Raw genomic sequence first — 21154 nt, forward strand, 5'->3', positions numbered from 1 at the left:
TGGGCAAAATGAAGTGCTCTAACCAATATACAGCTGTTTTGTGTGTGTGTGTGTGTGTTTGTGTGTGTGTGTGCACTGTTATTGTCCTACCTCCAACTGTGACAGAACCCAGGAGGAGGAAGTACTTTCCTTGTATTTCTTTAGCCTGTTGTGCACTGAGCAGAAGCCACCTGGACCAATGGTGACCCTGATCGTAGGTGTAAACAGTTATGAGGTCCTTGTACCCAGAATTGAGGCCAGAGTATCTTTCCAACCTACCATAAAAGTGAGTCTGTGTCTCCTGGCACCAACCTTATGTAAGCAAACAGTACTTAAGCGTTGAGATACTGACAAGAGCAAACAATAAATAAATAGAATAAAAACAAAATAAGCAGACAAAAATGTAAAGTTGGGTAATAGCTCTTCAGTTTTAGAGTCCTTTGAACCTTTTCTCATGCTGTCCATATTTCTTTTTTCCATTTTACTGATTTTTATAATTACACTAATGTTCATCACTTATGAAACAGTCAACTCAAATTTTTGGTTACTTGGAATGACTATATTTTTATCTTGAATACCCTGTGATTTTTTTTTTCCTCCAAGAAAAGTCTAAGACAAACTCTTAAGACAGCATAACTTCTATTCCCTAACTACCATTCACGTAAACTTCCTTTGGCAAACATCCACTCCCTTTGTTCATTTATCTGTCCACTATCTCTATCTACAAAAACCTTGATTGAGGCCACTGAGTTACAGGAAGACCCGTGCAGCATCTGTCCTCTCCTTGCTTCCTGCCATAGATCTGTAGAGGTACGCTCCTCACCAGGTCAAAACAGAAAGCCACGAGGTCTTGCGCAGAGGTGGAAAGTAGACCACATTCAAACCTTGAGAGCAGTCTGAGCCAACACACATGAGAGGCAGATGAGTCACGTATCTTGAGTGCCAGGATGAGGAACTGGGGTTCTAAACTAGACCAGGGTAGGAAAAGCAAATGGAGTCCACATGTAGCTCAGTGTGACCCCAAACTCCTGGCCCTTTCACTGTTCTGAGGAGACCTCCCAGCTCTTCTGTGCTAGGAATATATGTGTGTGAGAAAATTGAGTGATAAAAGGATTCACTAAATATGTTAGAATAATTAATTTCTACTTAAACAGGGCAGTTAATGAATTTCTTTTCAAAAACAAGTAAAAAAGCAAGTAAAAATAAAATGCCCGTGCTTTTTCAGAGGTCAGGGTTAGAATTTTTTATAAGTTTATTTATTCACTTTGAATCCTAAATGCAGCCCCCTCCCTCCTCTCCTCCCTGTCTCACCCTCCCACCCTCTTTTCCCTTTCTGCCTATGCTTCTTCTCAAAAAAGGGGAACCCCCCTATATCAACCCACCCCAGCACAAGTCGCATCTGGACTGGGCACATCCAGTGAGGCCAGGCAAGGCAGCCTTACTAGGGGGAAGTGATCTAAAATCAGGCAACAGAGTCCATGTCAGAGACAGCCCCTGCTCCACTTGCTAGGGGACCCTCATGAAGACCAAGCTCCCCATGAGTTACATATGTGTGGGCGGCCTATGTCCAGTGCGTGCATGCTCTCTGGTTGGTGCTTCAGTCTCTATAAGTCCCCATGGGCTGAGGTTAGTTGATTCTGTTGGTCTCCTTGTAAAGGTTCTTATTCCCTAGAATTTAGTCACCAATATAAAGTCTAGCCTCTTAGTATAACGTTCTCTCAACATGCCCAGCCTCGTCTATAAAACCCCTTTCTTTCTGGCCATGTTTAACCTTTCACCCTTTGCCTAAATTATTCTCCCTACCTCCACTTCCTTCTCTGGAACAGATGACTTCCATTCATCCTTCAGCTCTTAGATGGTTCTGTGCTGTATGCCTTCTCTCCCCATAACAGAACGTAACATAACAGAAAACTCCTCAGGTTAGTTAACTCACTTGAATGCACTCCCCTGCCCATTCTCTCTATACTCACCATACTAATATTTGTAAAGTCAAGTTTAGTGCTCCACTTCCCTCATTAGACTGTAACCAAGAAAATGTCGTTCTTGTTCACTGGACACATTATGAATATCATAAATACAATGAATAAATAAAGTTAGAGCCCTATTTGAAGTAAATAGATTCTGAGTGAAGACCTCAGAATATAATAGTTGGCTAAGATTGCACACACTTAATACACATGTAGTGAGAAGATTCTTGAATACAGATCGCTGGTTTTCTAAGTGTTGCCAAATGACAACAATGTGTGTATCTAAGCTGACCTTGAGGTTTGTTTAGGATTTTTACTCTTAGTCTTTTCTAATAGCCTGTCTTCCACGTAGACGCCACTAGAGGGCAACATATTCAAACTCTGAGCATCCTTTGGGGTGGAGCGAGAATAGTAAAATGTTTTCCCTTTTTTCTGATTAAAATGTGTATGGATAATCTTATGTTTGCGGTAGTTATAGGACCTGTGGGCTGTAGTTTCCATGATTATGGGTTTAACAGCTGTAATTACCTTTCTAGTGTGAAATTAAAACCTAGATTAACTGTGGTAATCACATCTCCTAGCATTCCAAATATTATCTCACACGAGCCTCCTCCCACACCGTCGGGGAATACATTCTTTCCCTATTTTTTAATAAAATCGTTCATATTTGGTGGCATCAAATGGGTGCATAGCTATAAGAAGTCAAAGTACCTAGAAAAACTTACAAGTGCTTTAGATATATTGGGTATTTCACATTTTTGACCCAATCAGATAGATGAGGTCAGAGGAGCGCCGAAGTTGTTCCCAGCAGGGTAGAACTGGCAGCTTGTCCTTATAAAAAGAACTTTGTGTTTTGATGACCACATGACACCCTCTGGTGATGCTGTCCCAAGGCTCTACCTCAGTCCTGTCTACAGGCATGCAACCCTGGAGCAGTCTTCTGTCCTCTGTGCCAGGCTTCTTGAGACATTTTATTTGCTATATTTTAACAGAGGAATCAAGAAGCCACAGACTAAGGAACATGAACGTGAAGTGTTAGAGTAGATGACGCTGTGAAAGGGAAACCGAGCTCTCCTAAAGAGAAAGGACTAAAACAAGGGTAAAAGCAAACCCAGTGAGAATTAGCCCTGCTGCGACAGGATCCTACCTGTAATCCAAGTACTTTGGACGCTGAAGCAGGAAGATTGACATCAGCTTGAAGCCAGTCTGGGATTTGGTATGAAGAAAAACAAAACAATGATTAGGTGGAGTGAGCTCCAATGGGTACCTCTGAAGTAAGAGTGAAACGGACTTGGCAGAAGCTAAACGAGTAATTCCAGAAGTCAGGCCATCCAAGCCCTGAAGAGGATGTGTGTTTGTAAAACTTGAACGTCGGGATTCACAAAAGCCTGCCCATACCGTTGCACTGCCTTAGCCTAAGTAAACACCAGTAGTGCCTCCTAGAGGCCCCCAGGAGGCCTGCACATACCAGATCCAGCCTTGCTTTCTCTGCGCAGGAGCAGGCAAAGCGGAGAACATTATACATCCAAATGGCTTCATCCTGCAAACTCCAGAAAGCTTGGCCTGTAGTTCGCCTGCTTCTTTCTTCCATTTCTTTTTCCTCACTGTACATCCTGATGGAGCAGCCAGCAAATGGGATGCAGATGCCATTTGCTATCTTCAGCTTGGGAGCTGTGGGAACTGTTTCCTCTGTCCAAGGTGCCCTGTGTCCCTGCAGAGGTGTGGGGACTGTCAGTGTGTGTATTCTATATGAGGACTGCTGGCTCTTCACCTCTCTTTTCACGCTGATGACTGTCAAGTGTGAAACACAGGATATCACTCGGCACACTCGAATCTTCACTGTGGGAACTGGATGGCGTGACTGTCACCACTATTCTGAAAGACCTATCAGGCTGCTGTGAGAGGGGACCAAGAAGATGCCTATGTTTAAGCTCATTTGGAACATGAAGAATTTAGTCGGTGTTGGCCATCATTTTGGTTGTTGTTCGAACATTTGTCAGGCCTTATGTATGAAGTGAATGTTAATTCATCTGTGCTGGCCTGGAAGGCACAATTAGAAGCAAAGGGGAACTAATAAGAAATTGTAGAGGAATTTTAATTCCGAACATAACTGCTCTAGCAAGAGATCACATCCAAAGACCTTGTAGGTCTGTGTGATCCAGCTGGAATACAGATATGCCTTTAATTCAGGAGACAGAGGCAAAAAGATTTGAATTCAAGGCCTGGTATAGAGTTCAACCTGGTATAGAGCAAGTTTCAGATTAATAAAAGCATAGGTCCAGGTATGGTGATGCATGCCTTTAATCACAAACAATGAAAGTAAAGTTACCTTATAGAAGGAAGCACCCATGTTTGAAAGTGATGTTTAATTGAGTGGCAGATAAAGTGACGAATCAGAGAAGATTTGACAGGATAGGATACGTCCAACTCTCGTGAGAAGACAGAGGAAAATGAAGCTACTTAAGGGGCAATGCAGAAAGATAACTCAGGTGAAGACAGAATAAGCAAGAGAATGAGAAGGAGGCAGAAGACTAGAAAAGACTGCTGGAGTTAGTTTGAGGCTAAGCACAGTCCGCTGCAGTCTGCTCTCTCAACAGAGCAGAGAAGTCAGCTGGCAGTGGGGGAGGGGGTGGGGGGGAAGCCTATTAGTCAAGGTAACAGATAAGAAAGTCAAGAGCAGCAGCAGGAGGGGAGAGTGGAACCAACTGAGACAGCCACAGAGGAAAGGCGAGGCAGAGGAAGTGAGGGAATGTGGTCCCTCAAGGATGCACCGATCAGGAGAGGATCACAGAGGTGAGACCGAGCATGTAGGGTAGGGAGAAATGAGGAACGAGGAACAAAGAAACACTGTGCCCAAGAATGAAGGGACTCCCAGCTTTGCAGAGAGCCGATGTGGTGACTTTTCAAAATGGCATGTTTGCAAAAGAAAAATCATTACAGCTGCACTTAATTGCTCAATGGAAAAGGGAAAGAAAGAAGATGGAGAGTTTAAAGATTCAGAGACGTATTTCGAGTCCTGAGAAACTCGCAGTGAAAATAACATCATGTAATCTCAGGCCGACGACTGGAATGCAGTAGATGAGGCTTTGGAGGTGCGGTCCCTGTCTCCTGCAGCCTCCTGTGTTCTCCCTACCCCCACCCTGGTCCTCACTGACTTCATGCTGGTCAATCTGATCTCACTGATGTGGGTCCGCCCCTGTAGCAGGCCTCTCCCAAAACTGACCCAGTGTCCCGCAGAGTGTAAGGAGGGAGATGGGCCGGGAGGTGCACACTTGGTCACAGGAATACTAAGTATTTGGTGTTAGGACTTGTTAGGAGGCTGTTGTGGTTTCTGTGATGCCCAAAGCTGCAAAACTGCCGAGAGGAGCTGTCCTGTGCACTGAACCACTGCATCTGAGGGAAGCCGCTCCTCCAGAGAGGACTCTCCGTGCCTAGAGGTACTCTTCTGTTTACAGAGGAGCATTAACCCACCGTGATAACCCTCGCTGGCAAGAGCTGGGAATGCAATTCTTTAACATCATTTCTTGATGTAGCGAGGGGTCCTTGAGTCCTGTGCATGGAGGGAGGAGTTAGTTCAGCGTTGGTGGCTCTTTAAGGCAGGGTGCCATCTGCAAACCCAAGGATGGGAAGTATCTGGTACTGTGGAAGAAAGGGGCAAGGCAGTAGGAGAAAGGATAGCCCGGCTCTTGTCCTCACTCTGCTAGTTTGGAAACGTGCCAATCGCTCTGTGCCTCAGTTTCTTCATTTTTAAAAGTTGTCCCTAGGTCTTGGAGGAGCTAGCAATAGAAAGCCTAACATTTATAACATCTTAGCCAGTTATTTGATTACTAGTGTTGTCTCTATATAATTATCATCTTCTATGTTCAAATTCTGGTCACAGGCCATTTTTAAAAAGCCATCTGTCAGCTGGTGGTGGTAGCACATGCCCTTAATCCCAGCTCCCAGGAGGCAGAGGCAGGCAGGTGGATCTCTGGGAATTCAAGGCCTGCATGGTTTACAGGGCTAGTTCCTGGACAGCCAGGGGGAAAAAAAAAAGCATCTGTCTGGAGTCTACATACTTCCCTGCACATCACCCCTCTCATTCCTTTCCTACTCTCCTGGTTCTTGATCCCATGGCAACGAACATGATTTTCTGATCCTGCTTTGTAATTAAAGCCTTACAGCTTCATTCACATCCAGAGCTCCAGAAACTAGCCATGGAAACTCAGACTTCACTCAGGCATAGTGTTCTGTGGGGACCAACATTCTGTGTACTAAATTGGAAGGGCCAGAAAGCAGGGAATCGGTTAGTAATTAGAAAAGATTTAAATGACTGGGGGAAAAAAAAAAACAACCTTCCCTGCCTATGCAAGTGGAAATTTTTCTGATGCTTACACTATCCACTGGAGACTTCTGAAATACTGAGCACAGCCAAGGCTGCTTTAGGAAGTTGTGAAGAAAGTGGAGCAAGAGATAGAGGAGAAGACTTCCAGAGAAGGCTCTCGTGGACAGCCATTGCTCCTCCCCTGAATTTCTTTTCACCTTTTCCAGGGTTATGAAATGTTTCTATAGCTTCCTCTAAATCCCCTAGTGCTTAGAATTCTTTTATAAATTCACTGACTCTTCAAGTTAAGGCTGTGTGTTGTGTTGTTTATCTAACCTTTCCCAAAAGGTGACATATTCAAGACGGAAGCTCTGACACAGGAAGTTCTGCCCAGCCTGGGAAATGGCAGTTGCCTCCTCTGTGGGTTCCTGGATATGTCTCCTTTTAACCCTCCTCACCTCACTCTCTTTTCTAGTTTGTCATCTTTGCATTATTGGCTGCTGAACTAGCCACCAAGTCACTGGCAGTGTAGTTCATAAGACTTCTTCAGAGGAACAAGAATCTGTGGCTCTTCAGACTTCCTCGGAGTTGGGGAAGAAATTGATTAGGCTCAAATAAGTCTACTGACCCTCAATAATAATGTATAGGGACTACAATTTGTGTGTCATCTTGGGAATACAAGAAACCTAAAGCAATTGAAGGAACTGCTCTCATGAGGATTACAGTCTAGTTGCTGATATTTATTCACAAGGAAGGTAACAAAGAGATAAAGGAACCAAATAATAGAATAAGGTATATAATATTTTTAAGCAATAACTATATCTGGAGTAAATAGTATGGTTTTGAATGATTACAAGTCATCTGCTTACATATACAGGCATGAAAGAGACAGGACTATCGAAGGGTGTGTGTGTGTGTGTGTGTGTGTGTGTGTGGAGAGAGAGAGAGAGAGAGTAAGGTACAGAGAGGAAATATATGATCAATTAATTATCAGTTGTTACCTTAAGGCTAGAATAGAAAGATGTCTACAACTTCTAGTATTGTTATTATTATTATTAAATTGTTTTCATTGCTTAAAAATTAATAAGCCACTAAGAGGAAGAGGAAACTTTATGTGATGCCGTCGGCTCACACAGCTGCTGACCAGGTGAGCAGCACTTGGCCATCACATGACAGTAAACCTGGAAAGGTACAACTTAAGCCAGACATGAGAGAAAACGAAGGCATCAGGAGTCTTGGGAAATGGGAAGCAGAGCAGGGACCAGGAAGAGATCCACAGGGAGCGAGCCCAGGACAGGGATGGGCACAAAGCTAGTGGCCACAGAAAAGGTTTGCTTAGGAGATGGAGGTATGTCACATAGAGCACTAAGTCCTAGAATTTTCATCTGGACTGCATCACAAATATGGCGAATAACACTGACAAGCTGTTTTAGTCTCTGGGCCTGAGTCAGAGTACCTGTGACCTGGGAGGATTAGATAAGACCAACTCTAATAATGCTCATGTCAAAGAACAGTATCATCTGAAGAGTGTAAAGAGCTACAGCAAGCAGCTTATTATGGAAAGCCTGAAATAAAAGGATAAGAAATTTGCACATGGAGCTGAAGAGATGACTCAGTGGTAAAGAACACTTACTGTCTTGTGGAGGAACTGGGTACTATGGGTTCTTTTGCTAGTACCCACAAAGAGGTTCACAACTACCTGTACCTCCAAATCTGGGTAATCTACATCCTCAGCTAGTCTTCACAGGCTATTGCATGTACATGGTCCACATGAACTCATACAGACACATACCATACACACACAAAAAATACATGCATGCATGCAGGCATACATATATACATACATACATACTTACATACATACATACATACATACTTACATACATACATACATACATACATATATACATACATACATACTTACATACATACATACATACATTGGTTCCAGATAGATCCCTCAGCAGTTGCTGGAGTTCAGTTCCTTGCGCTCACTGAGTAGTTCATAATTCCAGTTCCAGGGAATCTAAGACATTCTTGTATTCTCTGTAGGCATTGACCATGTGTGATGTACAGATATACATGCAAACAAAATGCCTATAAACACAAAGTATTAAAAATAAATGTTTTTAAAAGAAAAGATGTCTGCATATAACCTGCAAATGGGAACATGAAGAGGAGCCTCCGCCTCATGGACAATGTGCACACTCACATTTGGAAAAGAGTAGACTGGCTAGGACATATAAAGTACTCAACAAGGTCATGAGAGTGAAAAGATCAGCGAGAGAAGAGACAGGGAGATTGGGGGGAAATTAGCAGATCAATTAGAAGCATTGGATAATAGCATGAAGAGTCAAAAAAGCATGAGTCTGTGATGACACCCAAAGAGAAAGAAGAAAGCTTTCTGCATAAGAGTACCAGCTGATGATTCTACAAGAAATTAAAAAAAAAAATCACCATTTTCAAAGCTCAATAAAATAATGTTTGGGCAAGCATAACCAACAGATGTTTCAAAAAAACAAAAAGTTAGGAAAGTATGTTGAAGAAAAGGATCCTGGTGTGACTTCAAAAAATTGCTCTTCAGATTTCAACTAAGAGAAAAATTATCTTTTGAGTGAAGAGATGCTTGTGTCCTTACAGAAGCAAGTAACCTGGAAATTAGAAATAGTGAGGGAGGCAGCCGCCCACATGGCTGTTCTGCTATGATATGGTAAGCTGTGCACAGTATTACTTAGACCATGCTAACATTCATGACTTGATTATGATCAGACAAATAAGCAAGTACAGGTTCATAAACATCTGGCCTGATGTCAGTCCTTAATGTCATTAAAAGAAATGTGATTCCATGTCCTAAATTAACAATGACTAACAACTCATAATAAAAACCAGATGCAATTGATACATGTTGATCAAATTCTGAATTTAAGAAAACAATCCATGCCTGGAGATACAGATAGCTAAGTGATTAAGAGCATTGGCTCTTCTTCCAGAGGACACAGGTTCAATTCCCAGCACCCACATGGCAGCTTACAACTGTTTGTTATTTCAGTTCTAGGGGACCCAATGACCTCACATAGACATACATGTAAGCAAACACCAACCGTATATAAAATAAGAAAAAATAAATCATTAAATAAAATATCCCTGAAGGATTCTTAAAAATAGCTAGGAAATTTGGATAAGTACATTATATTACATAGTAAAGAATTTATTTTTAGTATTGTTGGGTTCTGTTGGTAGAAAATTGCATGCTGGTTCTACAGAAAACATCCTTCTGCGGAGGAGATGCCTTGCTGATAGACATAAGGTCTGTGACATATTCAAATGATTCAGAACAGCGTGGTGAGTGTGACTCTGTACCTCTGTCCTTGTTCTAATAGAAAGACGGGTAAGAATTAAAGAAAGGAGTGAGGAAAGGAGAACAAATGTTTTAAAATGTTAAGAACTGTTGGATCTTAATGAAAGTTATGTGAGATTTCAATGTACCATTCTCCAAGTTTTCCACTATTTGAAAGAAATCTGAAAAAAAAAAAATCCACTGTAATAGCCTGGATCAATACTTAAGGCTTGGGTAGAAAATTAGATAAGAACAAAACAAAAAGACACCTTGAAGGGAAAGTAGATTAGTAAGTGTTGTCCTCAACAGTGCTGGTAAATGCAATCTGATTCCAAGCCTTCGCATCTATTTAGATGGAGCAATGAGATTATAAAAACCTAGTTAGTGAATTGATTAGCATAATAGATGGTGCTCTGGGATGAGCAGAAAGAACCTTCTTGGCTGCTTTCAAATTCATGTGTTATTTTGTGCATAATTTAAACAACTTAATTTAACAAAGTTCATTTGGAATTGGAATATAATATTAAAATTATGCTGGGGGGGTCAAAGGAACACAGGCTTCAAATTCAGTCATTAAAATTGTTTCATGCAGCTGAGCTTAGTGGCACACGCCTGTAATCCCAGCACTTAGAGAGGCAGACCTCTGTGAGTTCTAGGCCAGCCAGATCTACAAAGTGAGTCCAGGAAGGCTACACAGAGAAACACTGTATCAAAAAGAACAAAACTAAGCAAAATCTGCTTCATGCTGTAACTTTTAATATTAGTATGGTTTACCTGTGATGATTTAAAAATCATGTAGATCTTACTATAGTCTTTAAAAAGAAACATAAGCCTTTGCTTCATCATTTCTCCCATAAATAGCCGCAGTACCACGTCTCTTTAAAACATCTATTAGTATTTAGTTTGTGATCTCTCATAACCAATCTCTATAAAAACACATATCCTATGGCTGTGTTTTGATAGAAAATTGGAATGATATATAAGTGCCCTTCTAAAACTTTCTTCTGATTTAGCAATGTATCATGGACATTTTTCAATTTCAGAATCTGAGATATACATGCTGTTGCTTTTAGTGGATGTATATGTTTTGCTATATAAATAGATCACAATCTGCTTACTCAATTCCCTGTCGGCGGCCATTAACAGAAGATTAATTCATTGAAAACGTAATGTCAGCAACCTTGAAACCACATACACACCAAAAAAAGAATTTTGGGGAAAAAAATACAGCACTTTCAGGCAGTCTCCTTATTTTAAAATTAACCAAGGGTCTGGGAGGTGAGTCAGAGGGTAAAATTTTGATCAAATTCAGAGGTTGAATTATTACCAGAATCCATCAAAGGTAGCCTGGACATTGACTTTAATTAGGAGACTCCGTCTCAAAAAACACACCTTTCTTAGCCCAGGATGGAGTGTTTACAGAGAGGGAGAAGGTGATAGGTACAGTGGATCCTAGAGAAAGTGTTTAGCCTAGCACTAGAGTCTCACTCTTTGCCTGGTAGTGTGAGGTAAAACAAAAATGAGAGGTTTCTTGGCAGCAGGGTTTCTAAGGTTAATAATCAGTGAAGTTACCTTCATGGATAACTCCATTATACCTATAGCCTGACACAGTTTAAGCTTGTATTACATAGACCCTTTCATTAACCAAAAAAAAAAAAAAAAAAAATGATGGGCATGGCCTTGGAATGAGAGTGGAGATGTGACACATTTGATGGATCACTGTTCTCATGAGTAGATATTCTCCTTCAAGTGAGTATGTTAAGGGAAAGCATGGAGTTGTTCAACTGCATCATAACCGGCGAGTTGCAAACAACAGAGAGTTTGTCAACTACCAAGTTCTAGCACAACAGAGAGAAAATAAAGAGCTGCCTCACAAGGGGACAGCCCACATCTGACTGATAATCCATCATCACAGAGCTTTGCAGAAGTGAAGATTCTTAAGCCCCACCCTCAAAGATATGGTTTCCATGACGACAATACTTCCTCAGGAAGACAAAGTGATGAAAAGGTCTCTTAACAGTACTTGCTTTATCATAAGTAAATTGTAATTAATTGTCAAATAAAATTTGATTGTAGGAATACATTTATGTGATCTAATGGCGATAAGCATTTATTTAAGGACTACTACCAAGCCTCTACATCGTGTTCTAAAATTAAGGGTTTGGAGGTATAGAGATGAAATTCTTACTCAAGGGAAATTTTTTTGATGTGTGAGTGAGATAAATTATCAAATAGGTCTGAATTCTGTTAAGAGATGAAGCAGGGTCTGTCCAAAACAGGCAAGGTGGTTAAGCCTGAGGGAGCCTGAGCAAAGTGCTCTAAGAAACTGGCATATAAGCTGAGAATTAGGATAAGAGAATGGCCAGTGACTATTCCAGCTGTGCAGATCTCTGGCACAGATGCTCTGAGGCTGAAGAAAACTTTTACTGAGGCCTAACAGAATGAAGGTCCTTGTGGAAAAACAGCAAAGAATGATGTGAGGTGGAATAAGAGGGATGGGTGGGGATCAAGGCCAGGAGCTTGGATTTTATTCAAATCCAATAAACAAGAAGCCAAGGAAAAGATGGTAAGGAAAGGAAAGATGTGAACTCTATGTGAACTTTATATCTGGCTGGTGAAAAGGAAATGGGTGGATGTGAGCATGAGCCAGGCCCAGGCACAGGAGGAACTCAAAGGCTCCTGCTACACCCCAGGGAGAGCTGACAGGTTGCCGAAGGTGAGAATGGTTCAGGAAAAGAGCATTGTAACAGGGTCTCTAGCTAGACTAAATAGAGCTGCGGATGGATTAGACAAGGAGATGAGAGGGAGAGATAAGGAAGTTTCTTTGTTGAGGGACTCAAGTAGAGGAGCTAGTGTTGTCATCTGTTGAGAGTAAGGGGGAAAAAAAACAGTCAAGTTCAGAAGAAAACCGTTTGATTTTGAGCATGGGTTTGACATGTTTGGTAACTAAATGAAAATATAAAGTAAAAATATATGTATTTATCAGCCTCTGGTTAAGAAATTCATCGGCACTGGAGATAGTGACCAGATCATGGGTTTGTGTGGTAACTCGCAAGGTCTCAAGTACACTTTGCTTCTAGTACTTCATAGAGACAGGTTTTATTCCAAGTACATGGGTCCTGAAGGTTCTTTCCTGTGCTTTATTCTATAAATTGGGTTTGCATAACTACACTGATGTCATTATTTTCAGTTACAGACTACGAAGTGATCAGCTTTCTTACAGATGCCTTTGGCAAAACTCAGGCATTCTTAAATCTTTAAAAAAAAAATATTAGTTTGCACTTTTTGCATCAGTGAGCCAATTTTAAAAGGAATGTTAATGTTTAACTTCTAAGACACGTAAATATCCAATATCAATATTTCATTTTCCCTGTGTTCCAGAATTCTAGTCCTGAGCTCTCAGGCAGCCACTGTCGGAAGTGTTATCACTCTTTACCAAGTGCCACCGCCTCCAGGAGGAAAAGGGAACTTAATTAGAAATTTCTACTTCACATGCAATTTATAGTTCATTCCCTTTGCAACTTGCTTCGGGTGCTGTAAAAGTTTAATGCTGAGTGAACCATTTTTCTCAAGTTGTCAACAAAATGAATACTGAGCATATAATATGTTTGTTTATTAAGCACTGGAAGGAACCTCAGACATTTGGTATGAGATCCAGAGAGATGAGGTGATGTCCCCAAATGGAATAGGCTTACAGCAAGAGAGCATTTCAACTTGGGGTGCCTACATTTACAGGGCCGCCTGGTTCCTTTCTCATGTCCTACCACCCTAGCATCTCTTCTAGTCGATTAACTGGCCCTTTATTGGAGTAATTTTATACTAGCCCAGGATGTTCTCTCACTTCATGTGTGACTGGAGAGGGATCAACAACAGAGGGTAATTGTTGCCCTAACCACATGCCAAGCACTGTTCTAGGAGCTTTATGTATATTAGATCTTCTAACCTGATTCTGCTCTGTGAGATGGGTGATCTGAGTATTGCTGCTTTGTACAGCAAACCTTGTCTTGCATGTGGCTCCCATGTGCTCAGGTACTGATTCTGGGGATATAAAGAATAAAATAATTAACATTGACCATTTCTGTGGACTCCTGGTATATATCTTTCTAGAGCCTGAAAAGTCATAGGTGTCCAATGGAGACAGAAAGCTTAACATTCCCAAAACAAAATGCATGGTCCTCTCTCATCCAAACTCACTTTCCATTCTGTGTCTCTGTCTTGATTCATGGTAGACTCTCAAGCCCAGTTGTTATTAAAAGTCATGATATTTCTCCCACTTCCAGTCTACTGAATAGCACAAATATTATTTGGATTCTGGATGGATCTCAGAACACTTGAGGACAGGGGCATGGGCAACCTCCACCTCCTCTGTGTCTTCTCTTGAGTCTGTCTCCCTTCTCTACCTCCATTCCATTCATGTTTCCATAATTCAGTCCTTCCTCTAATATCATTTGCAATCTCACCATCATCTCCCACCGGATTATCTTATCTTTGATGATTTAGGCCTTGAACTCTGACTTCCCCATTACCGGGGTTATCCTCCCAAATAGAGGGAAAGTCGTGTTCCAGGCCTCAGTGGAGCCCTGGGCCCTTACTGACAGAACCGCTTTCCATAGCAATCCAAACACCTCCTGCTGTTTTCTTCTATGTATGCTGTGCTTGACACCCATATGGTCAAACTCCAGATAAGTGGAATATTTGTAGTCTCTTTACTTCCTTCTTTTAGTATATTTGAGTGGTTCTTTTTATTATTATATTTGTTTGTTTATTTCTCACCTTGTTTAGTATAAAATGAGAGGTGGGAAAACAGTTCACTAATTGCAAAAACATTTTGAGGTGTTAGTTTTAAATCATGGAAACCACTGGGAATTTACAACCCAGAGGCCCCCACACCATCATTTTCCAGCTTCTTGTTGTTAGCCTGGATAAATTCATGGCAGAGTCATGAATGTCTGCTCACTCCTATCACATCTCTTTACAACAATGAAGTAATTTTTCCACTGTAGATAAATGACAGGATCCTTCTACATTTCCTTAAAACATTGGGTCTGCATCAGCTTACCTTACTATCCATAGTCTTTCTGAAAAAAATTAAATAACTACTTTGGATTCTGCCCCAGTTTCTTGCTGCCTCACTGCCATATTCTTCCCAGACCCCTAACTGTGAAATAATTTGCTGTAGGTCCTTTTCTGCCCTTTTTCTAACTGATTTTAATTGGAACCTGGCACCAGCTCTGTAAACCTTTCCCACTGGGCTACTCCTTTGTATTTTTTCACAATTAATAATTCTGTTAAATCTGTGGGTTTCAACTACTCTTATTTCAAAGATAAGTAGTCTTCTACAAAAGCCATTCCTTGATTTTATTACCGATGATAAGAGCTTATTCTGTGCATCCTTCTGGGAAAATTGCTACATGCCCATCCATATCTGAATAACTCATTGAAATATTTTCTCTGTGGTGCTTCCTCCAGAAAAATACCACATGCTTCCTTCTACCTTTTCTGTGTCCCAGAACACTGTGACCTTGTCTTCCCCTAGCCTTTAAAGTGGAGGTTTGCCTGTTGTTCTCCACTAAACAGAAAATTGTTCGACAATAGCTGTCACTCTTCTCTTAAAAGAGAAAGGGAAATAACTCAAAGGGATATTTTTGAAGAGTCACCTGTATCTGGCATTATGCCATAGGGATTTCATGAGGTACAAGTCGAAGGGCAATAATCACACTGAGTGTCCTTGTTATAATTCTTGACCTAAACCATTTAGCTGGGTCTCTGATGAGGAAGCAAATGGAATCAGAGTGCAAAAATATATCATCAATAAAGCTTTTCAAAGATAGAACGTGCAGACTCGAGAGAGAGAAAGGTATACAAGCAGTGGTGAAACAGAAAGGGTGATACATAGTGTGGAGGCTGACACATAGATATGGAGGAGGAAGTGGGACAGTTTAACTTGGAAAAGAGTCTAGTGTTTTATAATATTTGGGAAGTCATGTAGAAGAAATGATTGTTCTCTCAGCCTTCAGAAGGCTGAACTGGAACCAAGAAATGAAAAGTGCCAGGAAGATTCAGCAAAAGCACTGTTTTATCACAGGGATTGGCCTAAACTGGGATAGATTTCCTTGACTATCTTGAAGTTCTTTCTGAATGTTAACCTAATATTACGCAGCAATTAGGTGATCATTTGCCTAGGATAATGTCATGAGACCTTGTTGGGCACTTTAAACCCTAATATCCTAACCATTCCTTCTGAGATGAGGAAAACCAGGCTTAGAGATGTGATATGACTGTCACTCACCTAATGTTTGGCAAAGTGTGCCAGGCCTAGCACAATGGACTTCCCAAAACCCATATATAGACAATGCTTGTGAGAGAAAGCTCACCAAAATAGAAAGCCAGCGAGAGGCAAAAGGAACAATAGATGTCAATGAGGAGTTATTCTGAGGGAGCAGGGATGTAAAGTTGCAGAGTACAGATGAGCCAATCCTGGTAGGGAAACATCCATGCCTTCATTTAACTACCCAAAATCTTCGTTAAAGAAAATTGCCCACAAATTTATGATTTCCTTGTTTTTAATTGCTGAGTAGTATTCCATTGTTTAAATGTACCACACTTTCTGTATCCATTCCTCAGTTGAGGGACATCTAGACTGTTTCCAGATTATGGCGATTATGAATAAAGCTGTTACAAACATTTTGAGCAAATGTCCTTGTTGTATACTTGAGTATATTTTGGATATATGCCTAGGAGTGGTATAGCTGGTTCTTGAGGAAGCGCTATTCCTAATTGTCTGAGAAAGCGCCAGGTTGATTTCCAAAGTGGTTGTATAAGTTTACATTCCCACCAGCAATGGAGGGAGGAGGGCTCCCTTTCCCCACATCCTTGCAGGCATTTATTGTCACTGGAGTTTTTTATCTTAGCCATTCTGATGGATATAAGGTGAAATCTCAGGACTGTTTTGATTTACATTTCCCTGATGACTAAGGAAGTTGAGCGTTTCTTTAAGTGTTTCTCTATCATTCGATATTCCTTTATTGAGAATTCTCTGCTTAGTTCTGTATCCCATTTTTAATTGGATTAAAATTGATTTGTTGTTTTTTAACTTCTTGAGTTCTTTTATGTATTCTGTATATTAGCCCTCTGTCAGACATAAGGTTAGTGAAGATTCTTTCCCAATCTGTAGGCTGTCATTTTGTTCTGATGACAGGGTCCTTTGGTTTACAGAAGCTTTTCACTTTCATGAGGTCCCATTTATTGATTATTGATCTTAGAGCCTGTGCTGTTATGAAATTTGCAGGCAAATGGTGGGAACTAGAAAAAATCATTCTGAGTGAGGTATCCCAGAAGCAGAATGACACACATGGAATATACTCACTTATTAGTGGATATTAGATAAATAATATAGGATAAACACACTAAAATCTGTACACCTAAAGAAGCTAAGCAAGAAGGAGGACCCTGAATAAGATGATCAATCCTCATTCAGAAAGGCAAATGAGATGGACATCGGAAGAGACAGAAAACAGGGAACAGGACAGGAGCCTAACACAGAGGGCCTCTGAAAGACTCCACCCAGCAGGGCATCAAAGCAGATGCTGAGACCACACTTTGGGCAGAGTGCGGGGAATCTTATGAAAGGAGATAGAAAGACTTGGAGGGGACAGGAGCTCCACAAGGAGAGCAGCAGAACCAAAAATTCTGGCCACAGGGGTCTTTTCTGAGGCTGATAGTCCAACCAAGGACCATGCATGGAGATAAGCTAGAACCCCGGCTCAGATGTAGCCCATGGCAGCCCAGTATCCAAATGGAAATTTCCACAAGGGGAACAGGGACTGTCTGTGACATGAACTCAGTGGCTGGGTCTTTGATCACCTCCCCCTGAGTGGGGAGCAGCCTTACCAGCCCACAGAGGAAGATAATGCAGCTAATCCTGATAAGAGGGAAAGGGAGGAGGACCTCCTCTATCAGTGGACTTGGAGAAGGGCATGGGAAGAGACAAGGGAGGGAGGGTAGGATTGGGAAGGGATGAGGGAAGGGGCTACAGCTGGGATACAAAGTGAATAAACTGTAATAAATAAGATAAATTTTAAAAGAAAAAAAAAGAGAATTGTCCAAAGTCTAAACAAGATAATGTATCAAACATGTAGATAATCCAATCAACTTTGAATTCTTCTCTTGGACATAGCATCCTGGAATGTGAACCAAAGGAAACAGGGTGAAGATACCATCTGCGATGGTTAGAAAACCAGACTCTGTGTACTCACTTCCATCAGAAAAGCCTCTTGTTCTCCTCTGAGCCTCTGCAACTGTCTCTTTTCCCAGCTAAACACAGAACCCTTTGCAATTATATCCTGCAGACTTATTGATTCTGTTGATTGGAGAAAGATTTTACCTTTTGCCTCTCATTGAATTTGACTTGCTGATGATTTTATTCTTCCTGACAGAGGCCAGAGCTTGTTTTATAGATGCTCTGCTTCTCTTCTAGTATGGGCTTCAAAATGGGAGCTAGCGACAGCAAAATAAACTCCAGGCACTCTTTATTTCATTTTGTCAGAATTCATTATGGAATTTTGCACGAGAAATGGGGCAGTCAGGTTTATTTTGGAACAGGGCTCAAGGCTGTCTCCACCAAGCTTTATATGAGAGGACTAGGCACTTACCCAAAAAGAGGAATCTGGCAGCAAGCCAGTCCCATCCGTTACAGTCTCCCCAGAAAGTCATCTGAATATGTGAATCTGTCGGCATGTCCTTGTCTGGGGGCATTACATGTGTCTCTCTCCATAACCATTTTCCCATCCAATTGTAAAGCCAGTCTGCCCCAGAAATCTAGGAAACCCATGGGAACACAGCATTGCACACTCTAAAACCCTTGTGGACAGAGATAGACAAAATATTTCCAACCCAGCCAGGCTGTGCCACAAACACAAGATGAAATTTCATGGCTCCGCTTTCTAAAATTAATCATGACTATGAAACTCGCTGAACTAAGAAACACCTGAATAAGAAATGAAGGATTTTTTTTCAAGGGACATGACATAAATTTAGATAGCCTATTAATTTTGGAAAACCTTTTTTTTTTTTCTCTCAGAATGCAGATAACTGTGCCTAAAATTCTGGTCTGTCTTCCAGGTGAATGGCATTGATCTCCGTGGAGCATCTCATGAGCAGGCAGCTGCAGCACTGAAGGGGGCTGGGCAGACGGTGACAATCATAGCACAATATCAACCTGAAGGTCAGTCCAAACTCATGCTTTGAATGTTCCAGAACGGCTCCTTGTGTATACTCTCTGTGGATTGTCAGTGCTAATCTTGATCAAGATCAGTAATGTTTCATTAAACATATGATAAAACTTAATAATTAATGTACCCTAAATCCCACAAAATTGTTACCCCCAATCTTTCAGGAGAACATCAGGCAGTTAGAAAAGCTCATATTAACATATGAACTCAAATACCCCAAAACCAGCATGAGCTTTATTCCATTTATATTCTTATCTAGTCACCAGTGGATACTGTAAGTGCAATTCAGACTCAGGAAGTAAGGAGAAATCCCTTCTTTAGAAACAGATGTGTTGAACAGACCATTGTCTGTCCTTGAGGCAATATCTTAATTCTCATAAATGCTAATATGTCTTTAGATGTCCTACCCATTTTCCAACTATACAGCTCTTTGGAACCAATTACTGTAAAAAAGAAAACCAGGAACTTGATGAGATTCTGTTGTCACACGTTGGCTGGAATATTGATGACATACGGGATTAACAAATGACAAATGAGATTAACTCTGAGTAAAACATTTCTCTGAGTAAAATGATTCTTAGTAATACAACTGGGATGTGAGGGTGTGTGTGTGTGTGTGTGTGTGTGTGTGTGTGCGCACACACACGCACATGCACGTGCATGTATAATGTTCCTTTGCTAATGACACAAAAAAACTACGCTGTGAAGTTACATTTTGTGCCATAAGAAGAAGAATATGGCTTCCCTCTTCAAGAAATGCAGGTGAACTGGCTAGGAAAGAGAGTATTCAACAACTGAGAAGAAGAGTACAAGGTGTTATGAAGAAAAAGCTCCATGAGCTGGTCATAAAGAGCTCCTTTGTCCTTTTCAAATGATTCCTCATTAATTTCATTTTATTATGACCTGTGGAAGGTTGAAGTTTGGGTCTTGCCTGTGGCAGCCTGTGTTTTATCATTATTGGTAGACAGCATGTTCTACAAAAGAATAAACAAACACTTTCTTTCATGTGTGTCTTGGCATACTGGCTTTGTTTGTGCCTGACTTTAGACTCGGAATTTGCAAGCAAGTTCAACAGAATTTTAATAAATGCATTGTGCTGGCAACCTGTGTCACAGATGACCGTAGAGCTGGCAAAGAAAGAATAAATGATGGTCAAAGATAAGACAAATGGTGATCAGACTCTTCCTAGATCCTGCTAATAAGTCTTTGTGCTTCTTAAATATTGATGCACTTTTTTTTTCTCCTAACAGCAGTGAGTGTTTCTAAAAGTATCTATTATAAAACCAAAAGGGGGGGGGGGGACTATTAGAATACTTTAACAAATTCGTTCTCATTCATAGTGAGAATTGCTTCATACTATCTTCCATGTTTTCAAAGGTGTTTCCTTGCATTCTTGAACAGTCTGCCCTTCACCATCCCTCAGTTCAGAACTTGAAGTCCCTGGCTATTTTTCTATCTCTGAAAATATAATCTCCGATAATTTTCCAGATAAATAAGATGGTTAGAGTCTTGTTAAATGAGCAGAAAGCTCCTGCTAGTGAGCAAGTGTTTAAAACAACCTTGACCTGGATGATTGCAAGCTCTAAAGGTTACACTGGAAAACCATCACAATCTAGTTCTGTCAGCGTTACATCTCCGTGTTTTTGCTAGAACTTCCTACAGCTTGATTTCTTTTAAGTGCTATACTCCAGTGGGATGACGGACTAATACTTCACCAAGATGCCCATTAAAAGTGTGTCTTATGAATCGCACCAACTGATGATCATAATGAAACTTGCAAATAACAAAAGTGTCTTTCAAAATGCCAACATACAGATTGGATTCACAGGATGACATTCATGTTTTAATAGAGCTTAATTTGCCACAGCTTTGTATCAGCTGGAAATGAGTTAGTAGCAAAGGAAAGCAATCAGTTTTATTCTCTCTTTTGTAAACTTTATGGGTAGCCAAGCCATAAGAGAACTATTGTTTAGAATGAGATTGATTGGATTTTTGTTTTGGTTGTATAATGACATTTAAATTGCAAAACAGCTTAAGGAAATGACTGACAATTTTCTTTTAAATTATCAAGTGAATTGAAGAGTATGCTCTGAGATTTCATTAGAGAATTCTTATCAGGCCCTTTCATTTCTGCCAATATTGTACCCTCTGTGATAATGCTGAGATTTTATTAAATTTCTTTTAGAGTGGTCAAAAACTAGATTTCTAGGCTGAGGATGTGGATCGTTAGATAAAGAGCTTGCCCCGCGAGCCTGAGAGATCTTCACCTTGAATCCCCAGAATCTACCTAAATCCAGGCCTGGCGCTGTGCATCTGTAATTCCAGCATGTCTACACTG

At 40.8% G+C, this 21154-nt stretch overlaps 1 protein-coding gene across 27 annotated transcripts in view; it reads left to right on the top strand.

Annotated features, from left to right (window-relative positions):
* The window catches only part of Dlg2 (discs large MAGUK scaffold protein 2), a 1917798-nt gene that overhangs the window by 1606631 nt on the left and 290013 nt on the right, over positions 1-21154 (top strand). For all 27 annotated transcript variants that reach the window (XM_060367555.1, XM_060367549.1, XM_060367550.1 and 24 more), the window contains one exon: positions 18707-18809. In XM_060367555.1, the coding sequence (XP_060223538.1) occupies positions 18707-18809 (103 nt within the window). The remainder of the gene's footprint in view (positions 1-18706; positions 18810-21154) is intronic.

Source organism: Meriones unguiculatus, chromosome 14, assembly GCF_030254825.1.
Source record: "Meriones unguiculatus strain TT.TT164.6M chromosome 14, Bangor_MerUng_6.1, whole genome shotgun sequence".
In the NCBI taxonomy this organism is placed as follows: Eukaryota; Metazoa; Chordata; class Mammalia; order Rodentia; family Muridae; genus Meriones; species Meriones unguiculatus.